This window comes from Centruroides vittatus, unplaced genomic scaffold (assembly GCF_030686945.1).
Source record: "Centruroides vittatus isolate TY-2023 unplaced genomic scaffold, ASM3068694v2 scaffold_1152, whole genome shotgun sequence".
NCBI lineage: Eukaryota > Metazoa > Arthropoda > Arachnida > Scorpiones > Buthidae > Centruroides > Centruroides vittatus.
In genome coordinates this window covers 2,758,435-2,774,844 of record NW_027122670.1, presented here as the reverse complement: position 1 = coordinate 2,774,844, position 16,410 = coordinate 2,758,435, and the positions used below count along the sequence as shown (strand labels likewise).

General features: G+C 32.5%; 1 protein-coding gene across 2 annotated transcripts in view; it reads left to right on the top strand.

The window, feature by feature from the left end:
* Positions 1-16,410, top strand: part of Grasp65 (Golgi reassembly-stacking protein 2) — a 41,862-nt gene that overhangs the window by 19,869 nt on the left and 5,583 nt on the right. Inside the window, exons 6-10 of one of the 2 annotated variants that reach the window (XM_067284199.1) lie at positions 5,234-5,396; positions 14,175-14,262; positions 14,342-14,407; positions 14,474-14,614; positions 14,721-14,790. In XM_067284199.1, coding sequence (XP_067140300.1) covers positions 5,234-5,396; positions 14,175-14,262; positions 14,342-14,407; positions 14,474-14,614; positions 14,721-14,790 — 528 coding nt within the window. The remainder of the gene's footprint in view (positions 1-5,233; positions 5,397-14,174; positions 14,263-14,341; positions 14,408-14,473; positions 14,615-14,720; positions 14,791-16,410) is intronic. The other variant, XM_067284200.1, reaches the window with a different exon arrangement.

The window sequence follows — 16,410 nt, the reverse complement described above, 5'->3', positions numbered from 1 at the left end:
GTTATTGTAATAATTTGAAATAATTCATTTCTGTTACTCAAATCCTAACAACTATAAACAACATAATAAATTCAAAAATTTCTAAGTATTTTTCTTTGACAAGAAAAGAATGCAATATATCTGCACTACCAGATATATATTGTATTCTATAATGTGAAATGATATTTCCATGTGGCTGATAAAAGTAATATGATGTGAAAAAATAGCAGGTGACAGTGTGAAATGATTAACTTCCTTGTTAAGGAGGAAATTTTTACAGTTGATATTGTGGGAACGCCAGGAGGTAGGACGGAGTCGTACCTCCTTCTTTTCGGCGAACAGGTCGGCAAGACCCACCCCACTGTCAAGGATGGCGCAATTTTTATTGATATCCCGACGAGTCGGAATCGGGTAATTAATTGTCAGGTCGAGTGGAGGAAGTGTGTGGGGTCGTCGATAAGGTTAAGGCGATATTCGAAATAACGGAGTCAGTATAGAACAAATAAAGATTTATTGGGATAGATAACCTAGTACAGAGAATCTGCGCGTCCCATCCCTAATCGCGGGAGAGAGAGAGTTCACACTTGTTGGGGGATTCATACCTCTTGGTTATCGACAACAATCGCAGAATGTTCTTCGGCTCTGGCGTCTTCTCTGGCGGTGGCTGGCAGGATCGGGCTCGTAGGCGGAGGCTCCGGCGTCTTTGAATCGAACTTCGTATGGGACTGAGTTTAGCCGGGACATTCGTCTTCTTCGGACGTCAGCCACCCCGTTCTTAGAGATCTCCCCCCTATTTATACTTCCGATCGCGTCCGCTAAGCTCACCAATCGCGACGGAGGGCGATGATTCGGGCTCCGTGACGCAGAAGTCAAATCCGGAGAGGAGGGAAGCGAGTTTGACGGCGGAAGACTGTACATCCTTTGACTTGTGATTGTTATCTCTGATTTTGATCGTTATCTCTCGATGGGATTTGAAACAAAGAAATTTTAAAAACGGACCGACTTAATTCGGTATTCACAATATTTACCAAAAAATAAAAGATGAATATAGAAAAGTTTGCATGAATATTTGCAAATGGGTCAGACAATGGGTTAAATAAAGATGATAAAACAGACATCACAGATCAAATCCATAGTGGTCATCTGTAAATTGCCTCTAACAAAATCACCCAAGACAAACATGAGACTCTCATAAGGAAGAGCCAACATTCGATAAAGAAATTTCAGTGCATTTTGGAATTGGTCATTTGCAATGCAAGAGCTGATGAGTTTGTGATATGTTTTTCATTAGATTTCTAGATTATTGTTGGATAAAAAAAAACAACTCATTCTCTTTACAATCCAGATTTGGCCCCATCAGATAAACACATGTTTGATTCCATTAAGAAGCAGTTGAAAATCAGCATTAGAAAAATTATGAAGCAATCATTGAAACTGTTTTTGAATATGCAAACAGTCAAAACAAATTTGTAATGCGGAAGAATTTTTATAATTCTGTAATGATGGTAATTATATATCAAACAGAATGGAGATTTTGTAGAAAAGTAAATCAAGCTACAGTACATAAACTATACTGATGTGAAAAATTTTCATTGTCATTATTTAGAAAAAAATAAATGTGGCCAAAATTTTTGACACAAACCTTGTTATACACAGAAGAACACCAATTATCTGAGATAATGTGGGCAGATGGTACTTCCAATAACCAGAAACTCAGATAATATGGATGGTCACAATCATTTTGGATTTAAAATTACAATGATTTATATGCAATTAGCAAAAGTTATGTGAGCTTTGTTTTTTTTTTTTTTTTTTTTTTGTGGGAAACCTACATATTTTACAACATAATGATTCTTCATTGAAGGAAAGTGTCTTTTTGCCTCTCACTTTCAGGATGGCCTGAAAGTGAGAGGCAAAAAGACTGATTCAAAACCCATGTTTTGCTATTAGAGTTACTTTTCTTCCAGTCTGGAATCATTATGCAATAAAACTTGGGTTTTCCTGAAAAAAGGACTTGGCATTTTAATCAATGAAAATTAGTTATTTACCATGATTTGAAAAAATGTTTCAGATAATCCCTACATAATTTTTGACATAGAATTTGAATCTACTATGAAAAATGGGGGTTTCCATTGGAATTTACAAATTTGTTTCCCCTAGGTGGTTGGCGGGGAGGCTAAATTTTGTAGGGTTGAACTGCCCTCTCCAAAATACTAAGGGCTTGTTTCAAACATTTTTTTATGATGTGTATTTCTCGATATATTTTGGTCTCAAGTTAAATGAAACACCCTGTATATCACTCCTTGTGATAGTCAAGTCAGAAACTGAATTACTTTTTGTATTAGGCTCTTCTGAATCAATACTACATTTGATGCTCACATCTTTCCACATGCAATCATCTTCAGTGTCATTTGGCTCATTAGTTATGCAAAATTTTTTGAAAGAATGCTTCATAACTTTTTCTCTGATTTTTGTCAAAGTAGTTATGATGTAACTGTAATGGATTAATGAGATTGAGTTAAGTTCACCTCTTAAATACATATTAGGAATATTGGTCTAATAAAATCATTAAAATGATATATGTATTACATTAGTGACAGATTCAATCATAATTATTAGCAACCTCTAGTGCCATGTGCTTATTTTTCTAAGATGCATTCTACTCTCAGAGATACCAAAACCTGAAAAGTGCAACTTGCATTCGAGTAAAATGCTATTGGTACTTGCTATTTATAAGTATTTGTCATATTTTAGCTTAATTTTAAAGTAATAAGTACAGTAGTTTATTGTTTTATAAATCACAGTTTAAGAAGATAGTTTTGCAAATGAAGATATAAATATTAAAAATACATCATTATTACTTTTATTTATTAAAGAAAGCAAAATTTTTTGATGATAAAAGCACTATATTCTTCAGTTCCATAAAAATTTAAGTAACAGTTGTTTTATGGGAGAAATTCTATAAGTTATAATTATTGAATTACTTACTACATTTAGTATGTTAAATACATTTATTAAGCATTCAAATTATTTTGAAAATATAATTATCAATGTTAAAAATTTTTTTAATTTTGAATATTCAGACTATTACAGATCATTTTTATACTTTTATAATTTCAAATTTAACAAGAAATATTGTGCAGTTACGATTTACTTCTTTTGTGTGATTTCAATATAATGTGTGTAATTTAAATAGTAATTTTTCTTTATTCCAAAAGAAAAAAAAACTCCAATATTAATTGCTCTTTTTGAGTAGCCACCATTTTCACTTCATAAAAAGCAGTTAATGAATATTTAATTTTCTCTCACTTGTTAAATTAAACCTACCAGGTTTGTGCATGTGGGCCAGACACCTCACTTTGCTCTACTGTAGACTTAACTTTGACCTTGTATATTTGTCACAAGTTCAATTTTAAAATACTTTTGTGTCATGACCTAGACCAAGATTAATTCTATTTGTGTGCAAAAAATGATTTAAATTAGTTAAGAGGTTTCAGAGAAGTTAACTATTACACCAACATCAAAGTTGTCATTAAAAGAACTCTGCTTCACTTTGCTCAAATTAAAAATTTCACTTAATGATATAAAATTTGTTAATTTATCTGCATCAAATGAACTGAAAAATTTGTTATATCAGTAGCAATTATGTATTCATATGTCACAAATTTTAATCTTTTTGTGGACTAATTAGTAATGTTAAATTGTACAAAACTTTCTTTTTTGCATTTCTCAAGGATTACAAGATAAATTAATAACATAATTTTATCTTTACATGTATATAGGACATTTAGGGATGTTCTGACACCACAAAATATCGATACTGGTATCATGAGTAGTTTTAAAATACCAATATTTGTATTGGTATCAGTCTTAAAGTATCAATACTAGCCAGTATTAGCATCAGGTATTGAAACTGGAAATCTTGCCGAATGTCATTGTACCGTTCATTGTGTTGCCTTCCAGTTGTTTTACTCCTGAGAAGATAATGTACTCATTATAATGAAGACTGCATGGGCCCCAGAGCAATTAATATTTTGTTGCTTAATTCAGAGAATTGAATCCCGGTGACTTGATTCAGATATCAATCGGTACTCATATGTTGTCTTACGTACACGAAAGAAGCCCCAGATCTACAGTCCTGCTAACGGGCTCTGTGGGTACTACTATACATGGGATGGGGTGGATAAGAAATCACTGATGAAGAAGTAAAACAGTGTCTTTATATTGAAAATTCTTTATGATGATCAATTTTTACAAATGTCAGTACAAACAAGTCTATACAAATTGTTGCTAATTTTAAAAATTACTGATGGTCCAAGTTGATTAACAAACAAAGTACTGCATCATATTTAACTAATCAGAACTCTAAGCATAAATAGATTCTGAAAATGAAATTTGATGTAATACAATTATTGATTTTTGGTCATAAACTTATATAAAAAAAATGTTAAACTTAACCAAAAATAGTGTAAAATTCCATTTCAGTTTCTGATTTGGCTGCAAAATCTGGTTTGTCAGATCTTACCTGACTGTGAAAAATGTAACAATACCTTATCCAATACCCAAAGTATAGTATTGATATGGATATTGATATCAAGCCAAAAGTATAGAAGGAAAGTTATTGATATGGTATCAGTATCAGCAGTATCGGGACTTCCTACGGACGTATGGTTTATTATTTTTTTACTGAATTATTATTAAAGTACAAAATGCAAATAAATATACTGACAAATAACAAATATTATTGCATATTGATGGTAGAAATATAATTTTTTTCAGTGCATTTTTATCTTTCTGTCAGGATTATAGGATTTTTTTATTTTCAAAACATTTGGAGTTTTTTTGTTAACTGTTTTCCATTTTGTCGAAAATATAACCGATATATTTTACTTGTGTTTTTTTATTATTATTATTTAATAGATTTTATTTTATATCTCTGCATATTTATTAGTTGCTATTATCATTTTAAAATTTAATTTAATAATGGTTGTCATATTAATTTTAAATCATCTTTTTTTTCTCAGATTAATTTTTAAAAATGTTGAAGTTTTTGTTTTTGGATAAAATAGTTATCCATTTGTGAAGTAATATTAAAAATTCATAAACCAAATAAGAGGTAGCCTGTTAAATTTTACTGTATATAGAAAAGCACTAAGTCTAATCATTTCTTAACATAAGAATGTGAAAAACAAATAATTAATAATGCAATTTTTATGAGAAATTGTTTTTTATATAATTGTGTATCACCTCTTAGTTTAGGTTGTGGAATTGGTTATGGTTATTTACATCGGATTCCAACAAAACCTGTGGATAAACCTAAAGCATTAACAAGTCCTACTGCTACCACTTCTGCTACCATGAAGCAAACAATTAATGTGCAGCCAGGAAGTACACCTTCTAAAGATGGTTTCTCAGCAGTAAGTGTCATTTAATATATTTATTATGAAACTTTGCAGTTTATAGTGATCACATTTTTCTTCAAGATAAAATTAAAAGAAATCTTATGATTCATATTTTGTTTTGTATTAACTTTAATTTTATTTCAGATAAATTGGAAAATTTCAGATTCTGTTACTTTTATTAAAGATCATTTATTATTCTTTGTGAAGTAGATATAATTACAGATATTTTAAACTGTATTAAATCTTTAATATTAAATTGAAGAAATTGGAAACATTTACTACTAATATTGGAGAAAAATTATAAATAGGCTGTTTTTTTCAAGCTCCAATGGTCCATAAAAAAAAGACAAGTGTGAATAACAAGAATTTATTTAAAAGTTAAAGTAAGTTAGGTACAAACATGGTTACTTCAACATAGTTTGTACCTAACTTTTGATGATAAATTCACTTTGTTATTTACACCTTGGCTTTGATTTTTTGGACAATCTAAGTTTTATCTCAAAACAATTGAATGTGTCATGCAGTCTCTCAATTCAAATAGAAGGGCGGTTTTTTTCAAGCTCCGATGGTCCATAAAACAAAGTAATAAAAAAATTTTTTGGCAAATTAAGTAGGAAAGGTGAATTTTAATTTATTGAAAATAGAATTATTTGAGATTTGATAGATCTCTTATTAAATATCATTAACATAAATAATTTTTGAAGCAACACAACTAGTTCTTGTAAAAAGTAAATTTTAAAATGCTGCATTTCATAAATTTTAATCATCAGATAAATGAATAGAAAAATATTTTAATGTTTTATTCAGACCTTTCTGAATAATTTGATCAATAATCTAGCAGAAAACATTCTGGTATCAATTCTCTTAGCACTTTTATAATAATTACATTCTACTCTAGTATAAGTAAATTTTTCAGATATTTTGTATAGTGTGAGATAAGCAGAGGATCAGGGGGAAAACGTCGCTGACACTTACGCTGCATGGGTTGATAAAACCCAACCTCGTTGTCGTTGGATGGCTAGGAGGGCAAAAGTGAGTGGTGAGGTGCGTCAGTACGTCGACAGGCGTCCTAGCATGACAGGAGACAGGTTTGACAAATAACAACACAGGTTTATTAACTAACAAAAGCGAACATACAATAAAATACACATAAAATAAAGGTATACAGATAATTACTGCTAAAATGCGGATAAAATATCCCTATCGCTAATCGCGCTCTAACCAACAAATTAGTCATGTGCCTAACCTCGAGTGGGAGAGAGTTTACAAAGTCAATATACCTTGATAGGTGTGGTCCGATGACCGTATGCAACGACCTCCTGGACTATGGAAGCTGGAATCAGTCTTATGTCCGGGACTGGAGACACTGGATTCAGACCTTCCTGGATGATCGCGCCTTTTCCAGAGTTGCTCGGGTTTTTATACCATCGTTGTTGGCATTGAGCCAGTCTATTATTCAATGTTCGATGACTAATTGGCTGACTCGTGATGACCGTGACTTTTGTTTTCTCTTTCTGATCTGATTGCGATGACTTGGATTTTTGATTTCTCTTTCTGATCGGGTCAGATGTGTAATCAACATCCGATCGATTTCCTATTGAACTTGGGGGTCATGAACCCCCTTTAAACTCTCGAATTTATGCCCTCAAAACCTGCGGGCTCACATTTACTCTCGGTTTTCTTTAAAATTATATGTCCTTTTGGACAGTATAATTTTAACATTTGGCTTTACACTCTCTCCAGACCGACAGGGATATTCTATTCTTACGACTAGAATACAAAATAATTCTTAAGGACATTATGAAAATTTGGATGGATATCATTTCGCGTGACGATCTCAACAACTCAACGCGTAACATCTAAATCTGTAATTTTTCCGATAGCACATCTCAGTGTGTTCTTGGAAACGTTCATTGATCTACTGTCACAGTTCTTAGCGACGGAGGTGTCTGTTGGGGGTTGATGGTTGCTATGTCAATCCCTCGGATGTCCTACGTCAATCACTTGGACGTTGACCTGGTCCTACCATCGGTGGTAACTCGCTATGGCTGGTTTCTGTCGAATTGCCCAGGGTTGGATACTGGACTTGCAGTGTTGACTTGCGTTGTGTAGATTCACTTCCACATGAGTTTCCAGTCACAAAATAATCACACAATAATAAAGAACTAAGTTACAAAATTGGTTATAATGACTCTCTCTTACAAATAAAAAGTTGATAATATCCTGAAGCTAAGCCTATGCTAGAGCATGCGCTTTCCTAATTTCATTGCCAAAATTTTGGATTTACGGCAAGTCCCGAAGGAATGGTGCTTAACTTGCGGCATTGGTGTCGCGGGATGGATCGGAAGTGGGATATAACTTTGTTGTCGTTGTGCGTTTCTTTCGGTTATTTTTGCTGTTCGTGCTGTGTTGTCTTCCACAGACTGGCTTCGTCTGCTGAGGAGACCAAAGTAAATCATTAAAAGTCGAAGCACTTGCATAAACTTTTCTAAACATGGTCGAAATTCTGTCTCTGGAGAAGTTTCTGGTTCCGATCTGGTATTGTTGCTCTGTAGATCTTTTGACTCAACTTCTCTGGTCTTGACGTTGATTCATCTGGTTTCGGATTTAGTTATCTTTCCTCGATCATACCTTCTATTCGCTGGAGGAGGTGTTGCACGTATTATTCGGATCCGTTTTGGTTCCTTGACTTTCGCTTCCGTAACTTGAGCGGGATCTAATTGTTGCTGGCCGCTTCGAGGGGCTGATTGCATAAAGCGGAGTACCGATGTTTCGTCTGCTTGGTTGGTCAAATTTGTTCTACCTCTTGTCTTCTTGGAGTTTTTCCACGAACAAAAGTGGACTACCTTTCCGTTGGGCAAAAGAATTTGTTCGTTGTCCCTGTCGAGCATCAAATTTTCCTGCTGGAAGAGGTCCTTTCCAATTACACCCTCACATGGGAATGCCATTTCGGGTCTTACGATCTTACATGGTATGGAGAACTTGTGTCCCCTTAATTTAAAAGTAGGTACTACCAGACCAATGGTTTGGATTACCTTTCCGTTCAACCCTTTTATCTTCCCTTTTGATCCGAAGTGGACTGGAGCTTTAGTCATAAGTCTATTGGCTACTTCCTTAGGTAACAGCGTCTCGTTTACGTTAGGATTAATGATAAATTTGACTGGTACATTATTGACATACCCTAAAATGAAGGGCTCCCGCTTCGGTTGGGTTTTTGCGGTTTGAATGACGCCTTTCCACCTGTCCTCATCATCTGAGGAGGAGTCTGCTTGGCAAATCCGTTGGATCCGCTCATTTGATTGGAATTTCCGACGTCTTTTCTCCTGCTGGTTTTGATCTTCTTCCCATTGTGGGGTCAAATTTCTCTGCAGATTTGCTACTTTACTTCGAAGAATGTCAATCTCTTCCGCTAACTTCTCTAGATAGTCCTCCGAAGGAGCAGTGAACTCGTTCCTTTTATCTTTGAAGGATTTCCATGGTTCTGGCTCCCCTCGAATAGTTCGAATACTCCCGCGAGGATGTGTCGTTAGACTTTCAATAGTTTCTTCACTTTATGGTGGCCTCCAAGGCCTCGTCGAATGTTTTTGCTTCTCTGCTCATTACACGCTTCCGGATCCTCATATCTATCCCATTTAGAAACTGCGCTTTTAATCGCTCATCCAACTCCTTTGCCTGTATGCGCTGGATAATTGCAGTTAGATTACAAGCCCTCGCAGCTGAAATAGAAATAAAGCAAGAAGGCGTAGATGCCACTGAAACTGCTTAGGTTTGAACGTCCTCATCTGGACGCTGAAAACAAGCGTAAAATTTGCTCAGACGAACCGGAAAAGGATCTTTGACAAAGCGTTCAATTAGGATTTTCTTAAATTCATCATAGTTTTCCACTGTTTTAATACGCCGATCCTTTCTAACGAACTCCCTAGCTATCCCTATCAGTCTCAGCTTAGCTACAGCTAGCATTTGTGCTTTTGTCCAAACAGCTAACTTGGCTATATCCTCTAAGGATTCGAAAAATTCGCTTATGCGAAGACCCTCTGACTGTCCCGTAAATGCTGGCAGCAAAGGAACCAAAGTGCTTAGTCCTCCAAGCGTGGCTCTTGGATTTTCGCCTTCCATTCTTTTTCTGTACTATGTTCCTTTAGCTTAGCTTATCCTAGAATTATATGTTGGGAACGGGATTCCTAAATCGTCCCAAAACCTGTCTTTGATTGCCTAAACCTGTCTAAGCCGAACCTGTTATCGGCGGACAAACCTGTCGAAAGCCTGGAAGTTGGCTTCACCCCACTCCTGACACCAGTGTGAGATAAGCAGAGGATCAGGGGAAACCCTCTGCTTATCTCACACTGGTGTCAGGAGTGGGGGAAGCCAACTTCCAGGCATTGGATTTTTGATTTCTCTTTCTGATCGGATCAGATGTGTAATCAACATCCGATCGATTTCCTATCGAACTTGGGGGTCATGAACCCCCTTTAAACTCTCGAATTTATGCCTTCAAAACCTGCGGGCTCACAATAGTATTCAATATATTTTTTAATTGGAAGCTAAAATTAAGGAAGGAAGAATATTATTCCTTAGTGCAGAATCAAATAATTATAGATTCTGCACTAAATAAGAAGTGATTTTACTTAGTTTTAACTTGATAAAATAAAACAACGACCATGCTTTAACATTTTTTACTGAGAAAATATTGCATTGTTCTATTGTGGACTATTTTATTTCGAAGTTATTTGCATAATAAAGATTTTTTTGGGATTAGTCATATAGTATGTTTCATCAGTTTATTTTAATGTAAATTTATTTATAAACTATCATCTAATGTATTTGACTTCAATCTTTTTGCTGATGGTTTGGTTTTTGCTTGGTAAAACCTGGCAGTAGGTTAATGATGTCAAGGTAGTCATACCAGCTCTCCCAAGAATTTCTTGTACTTACTGAAAATAGCAGGCACAAAAAATTCTCATTTGTGCTGGTAAAAGGATTAATATAATTAATATACAACATGAAAGTATTTATTATTTGGATACCACCAATAAGCTTCTAATGATTTGACATTCAATTAAGCTCAGTTTTGTTTCAACATCCCATTGAGTCAGACAAGTCAGATCCTTACACTACTTTCTATCATTCCGCACTGTCTTTTATCAATGTCTCTCTTATTTTCTCCTAATTCTTCAATATCCTCGCTCACCTGATTGCTCCATCACTTTCATAATCACCCTGTGGTTCTCTTGGCACTTTGCTATTATTTTATTTATCCTCCTTAAATCTCTATACCATTTCAATCATCAAGAAAGTCTTTTGATTTGACACTATCAATCTTTGACATCATTATTCTAATAACTGTCAAATTCATCTAGCTTTTCTCTAATAATTGGGTTGCAATTTGTAAAATTGTAAACCTATAAATTTCCATTGTCTGTCCTTCCTTAATCTCAAGAATGCCATTAGATAGATGAAAGATGAGACCATATATGGAAAGCTTAGAGGTAGGAGGCCCCAATTATACACAAATGTCTGGTGCAAACTGGAAGTCACATTATTTCAATTCAAAAATTTTTTCCTGAAAGGAATTAGATGATGACTGGCATGACTCTGTTGCTAACAGGAAAAGTATGATGCAAGCCACTACTAATTTGAGGTAGGGGTATATTTTAAATTTATTTAATTTAAAATATGATTAAAAATTGTAGCCCAGCATTGTGATGATGTCACAATAAATAATTGCTTGTTTTGCATTTTGTCTCCTTTTGTTTTTCCCAATATAGTCTACAAAAATTTCATTATATAGCCTGTATTCTGTTTTCCTTTTTCTGTGTCTGTTCAAGTTTCTGAGGCAAAGTAAGGATACACATAAAGTAAATTTTAAATGAGTGTTTTTTGCATTTGAGAGGAATGTCTTTGGCTTACAACAATCCATGAACACTGTTATAAAATCTTCGGGGTAGCACCATACCTGACTATCTCACTGTTGAAAGGTTAAAATCATGGCAGAATTGATAAAGAAATAATAAGAATAACTCAAAACCAAAGTATTGGAGAATATACAAAAACTTCTAGACACTGTAATTTATCAGACTTACTTCTACTCAAACCGAACAGTGCTAATTTTGCTATATTTCTTTCTTCACTAACGTTTTTGAACCTCGGGTTCTTCTTCAGGTGAACAGATAACGGACAAATTATTCGATGGCAAGAATCTTTTCAAAAAACGAATTCCAAAAGTTCTACAGGAACACGTGCCGTCTTCATCATTCTGCGCATGCGCAGTTGATGGAAGTATGGCTTTGTTATCATGTATCATAGACCAGCTTTTGCCAGGCTACTGATAAATGTATTAACAATAAAGAAGAATTATCATTTTCTTCCTTTGCTACTTTATGTATACATATCGCTTCTATCCGTCTTAAATGGTGCGGCTGCAGTGTCGTTTGTATTATTTTGGCCTCATTAAAAAATGGTTCTATATCTGGGCCTGTAGCGTACTGTGCCAGTGTAGTTGTATATCTGTTATAGCTTTGTGCTCTTTAATTCTCACCTCCAATGATCTTTTTGTGGAAGATCTTCTTATTGGAGAATAAACTGGGAAATTTTTAAAGTATATTTCACATGTTTTGTCTCATTACTGTTTCGAAAAAGATTTTGTAAACAGTTATGTCTAGTAAAGAAAAGTCTTTTTTTTATTGTTACATAATTCATTTTTTATGTGAATTTTTTTTCACGGTAGTTTTTGGCAATACCCCCAAAAGAATTTAACGGATATATCCGTTCCTTACCACTGCCACACGATTGCCCTTGACTGATATATTTGTTGGTCACTGCAGAGTGATTAAAATGGTCTGCATCTTTAAATTTTGTTTCCTAGCATTATTTTACTGTTGTCTTTCCCTTTCAGCTAATTACCATTTTTTACTTTTGCTGAATTAATTTTTTGCCTGTAATTTCTGGATACTGACCATTTGCTTACTTTCTTTTGGCATTTCACCTGTGTGTTTGCCTAGATTACATCATCATCTGCAAATACTGCTGTTTCTTCTCTGTGTTCATCTACCTCTTCCAGGCTGTTATGAATAGCAATGAGGATAGGATGCTACAATATTTTTTCTTATACAGCTTTCACACTTTTTGTATCTGCTCTTAATCATTTCAATTTGTGGTTTATTAATTTTTAATCTTTCTAATAGTCTAAACTTTATTTTTGTTTACACTATGTTAAAGGCCTTTCAAAAGGAACTCTAGATATTCTGTGAATTTAGAAAAGATTTATATTTCAAATAAAATAAGCAATTATTTATTGTGACATTGTCACAATGCTGGACTGCAGTTCTTAATTTATTTTATTTAAAATCTATGCTCTCCTTATCAAATTAGTAGTGTCTTGCCCCTGTACATCATACTTTTCTTTTAATAGATGACTGGCATGACTATTGTTAACTGCTTTCAGGGGAAAAGTTTTGAATTGAAATAATGTGACTTTCAGTTTGCATCAAAAGTTTGTATATAGTTAAATGGGGCCTCCTGTCCCTAAGGCTTTCATATCTGGTCTCAAGATTAACAATAGATGGATGACAGTAGCAATTTATAGATTTACAATTTTTTCAAATTGCAGCCCAATAAAATTTTATTTAAAAGATTTTCTCTGAAAGATTGCTCAAATAAAATTTTTTTCTTCTTTGTCTGACCCTTGTTGTGGTAAATCCCTTTCTAAGCAAATAGACACACACAATTGCCATAAATAATCTGGCTATATTTTGGAAATAATGTGTGTCTAAACATTTTCTTTTGCTTAGCCCTAGTATATTTAAATTTCTGTCCTTCATAGTGTGTATTAGTTCAACTTTCTTCTTTTAGCTGAAGAAGAATCCACTGTTGGCTTGCTGGGTCTGTCACAGCTTTACCAGAGCCCATTAGCCAGACATTTCTGGTTCCTTCTGAGCCTTGCAGTAACAATGATAACTGGGCTCACATGATCTTTACTATATGTTACCCCAATAGGCTGGTCTCATATACATTTGTTACCACCTCACACTTATTCTTATGGCTAGGAAGTTGATACTTTGACATTAAATAAAAATGGAAAAATATTATTAATAATGGTAATATAAAAGCTGAATTTTAATTAATATTTTCAATTCTTCATTGTATTTATTTACAGTTTGAATAGATGTATAAAAATCTTAATTATTTTACTAAAACTTTTTGAAAGCTACTTTTTAAAAATATTATAGAAAGTTTATATTTTTCAAAAACTGTATAGGCTTATAATTATAATTGCTTTGAGATTGATAAAATTAACTGACTGATAACATGAAGCAGGAAGATTCAAATTTGTGAAAATTCTGGTTATTGATTCTGGCATTAAGAGAATATGTTAAAACAATTTAATAATTAATAAATCTTCAATATTGTTTAAGTTGTTATAAGTATAATCTGTATGTTTTTAAAGGATAAATTTTTTATATTTTGAGATGTTCTAATTCTGATAACTGATTGCAATAAGTAAATCCTATTGTATATTATTCAGATTCAATTAATCATATTTTATACAGACAGATAAAGTATTAAAACTATTGCATAATACTAGAGTTAATCCCAATTCCATGAAAAAATTTTTAACATAATGAAAAGAAGTTGTAAAAAATAGATAAAAAGATTGAAATTTAAACAAATATATAGTTTATTTGTAATTCTTATATGAATATTTTAAATATAAGATTATATTCTTTTAATGCAAGAAAAAAATGTTTTTTCTGTTCTTGTAAATAAATTAAGATACATCTACTGTCAATTTTTTAGGTTCCATTAACAACTGCAGATGTAATCCAAGGAGTTAATGCATTACATCTAAATGAAGAAGCAAAATTAGATACACCATTGAATCCAGGTATAATATCTATCTAACATATCTTAGCTGAAATTAAATATTTAAATGATATATATAAATTGTTTATTTTTAATTTTAGTTCCAATAACAACTGTACCACCAATATATCCAGTAGAAAAGATTGAAGCAAATTCTGATATAGGAGGTATGTTTTATAAAATTATAATTTAAAAAGTTATTGTTACTCTCTCTCATTTTTTAATATTTTTAGATCAAACAAATATCAGTTCATCAGCAGTTCCACTTACAACTGCTTTGAGTTTGCCAGGGATGCCTGTTATTACTGTTAGTGCAACTTTAAATACAGATACTTTGGCTAATTTGACATCACCTTCAGCACCACCTTTACCAGGTAAATTTTTCTAAAGATACTTTAACAATTTATTCATGGTAAATGTAAATTAAATAATTTTTAAGAATTAAATACCCACTACAAGATTTTTTCTTGTAATATTAAGGACTTCACCCTGGTATAGACCAAGGGACATCAAGAATAACTTTACCAGAAGAAGAGACTGCTAAAGTGTGGTAAATTAGTCAATATTAATCTCACTGCATGAGGCTGAATAACTTTTATATATTTTATTTAAAGCAAGCTATGCACTTCAGCATGCAGCATTCATTAACAACAATTTATTTTTACATTACTAATCATATTGTATTACAGTTTTGTCATAACACAAAATCACATTATTAGAACGCTGTTTTTTTTTTTGTTTTTTTAAGATGGTAGTAAAATTAAAATTGTTTACTGATACTTATGTCTAATTTGTTGAATGATTGATTTTTTTTTTTAAATACTAATTCACGTATATCTAAAAATTTTGATAATATATTTAGTAAAAATGCATTTTTAATTTGCTGTTAAAATATAAAGAAAGATATAGATTTCTACATAAGCATTTTTAGTTATAATCTTGAAAAAGTCCTTCATCTTAAACACTGGTTTGAAAATAGACTTAGATTATTATTATCCAGTCATGTTCTAACCTAGTTTAACCATTCTCATTAAATTTTGAAATCACAAAAGAGTAACTTTTTGTGAGTTTTTTGTTTATTTAGTTCCATAATAAGCAAATTATTGGTAATGTAATCCCAACAAAAACTAATTTTATATCAAAAGGAACTTACCTTTCCACAAATGTTTTTTCTTTCTGTAGATTGTCAAAATTTTTAAGTAAGACATTCGATAGTGTAAGACATAACAATGCATTCAAAAATTGTTAACACTGATCTTTAATGTGAAAAACATGATATGCATTTTCTCAAGAAAATTATAGATTCAGAAATAAATATAAAATTATTCTTAAAAATATTTACAGCTCAATAACAAAGAAAATAGTATATAATGAAATAAGAAGCTAATATTTTTAACACTACTTTTCTGGTGAAAAAAATAAGCAATCAAGTAGATTATACCAGTAATAAGGAAACTATGGAATTTTTAAAAAGACTTAATTATAGGATTAATAACTTATTTTTTGCCTGTTACTAAAAATTATGGAACTTCAAAGGAAATAGTAGACAAAATTGTAAACAAATAATAGATTGATAACCTATGAAAATTAACAATAGCAAAATAGTGATTTACAAAACTTCATAAATATTCATATTATTTATCTACCATATAAATCTGAAAAACTGGGCAGTCTCTATCACAGTATGCCAAAAACGGCCACTAAGGGCATCCCTAGCTATTATTTAAATTAACAATAAATTCAGTTTTTTGCGTAACAATATTAAAATAACAGTAAATGCAGTTTTTTGCATTTTTGACTGCGTTTTAGTAGGGTATGCCATGAGAATGCACATTAGGAAGGGATTTTTTAAAATTCCTCCCATGGGGAGAGGAGATTAAGGATTACCCTGAAGAACTTGGCTTCTACTGTACTATTTTAGATGCAGTTTTTTGCATTTTAGTAGGGTACGCCATGTGAAATTCAGTATATTATTATTTTTATTTGTAATATGAATTTATTATTTATACCATGGAATGACACTGCTGCTTAGACCACCCACTAGGGAGCATCCCAGGCTACTAGTATGTGACATAATAACATTTGTCGTGTAAATTACTAGAGAAGAGTTCATTTTGTTCAAAATTCTTTTGATTCTGGAATAATGATTTTCAAGTGTTATGATATGGAA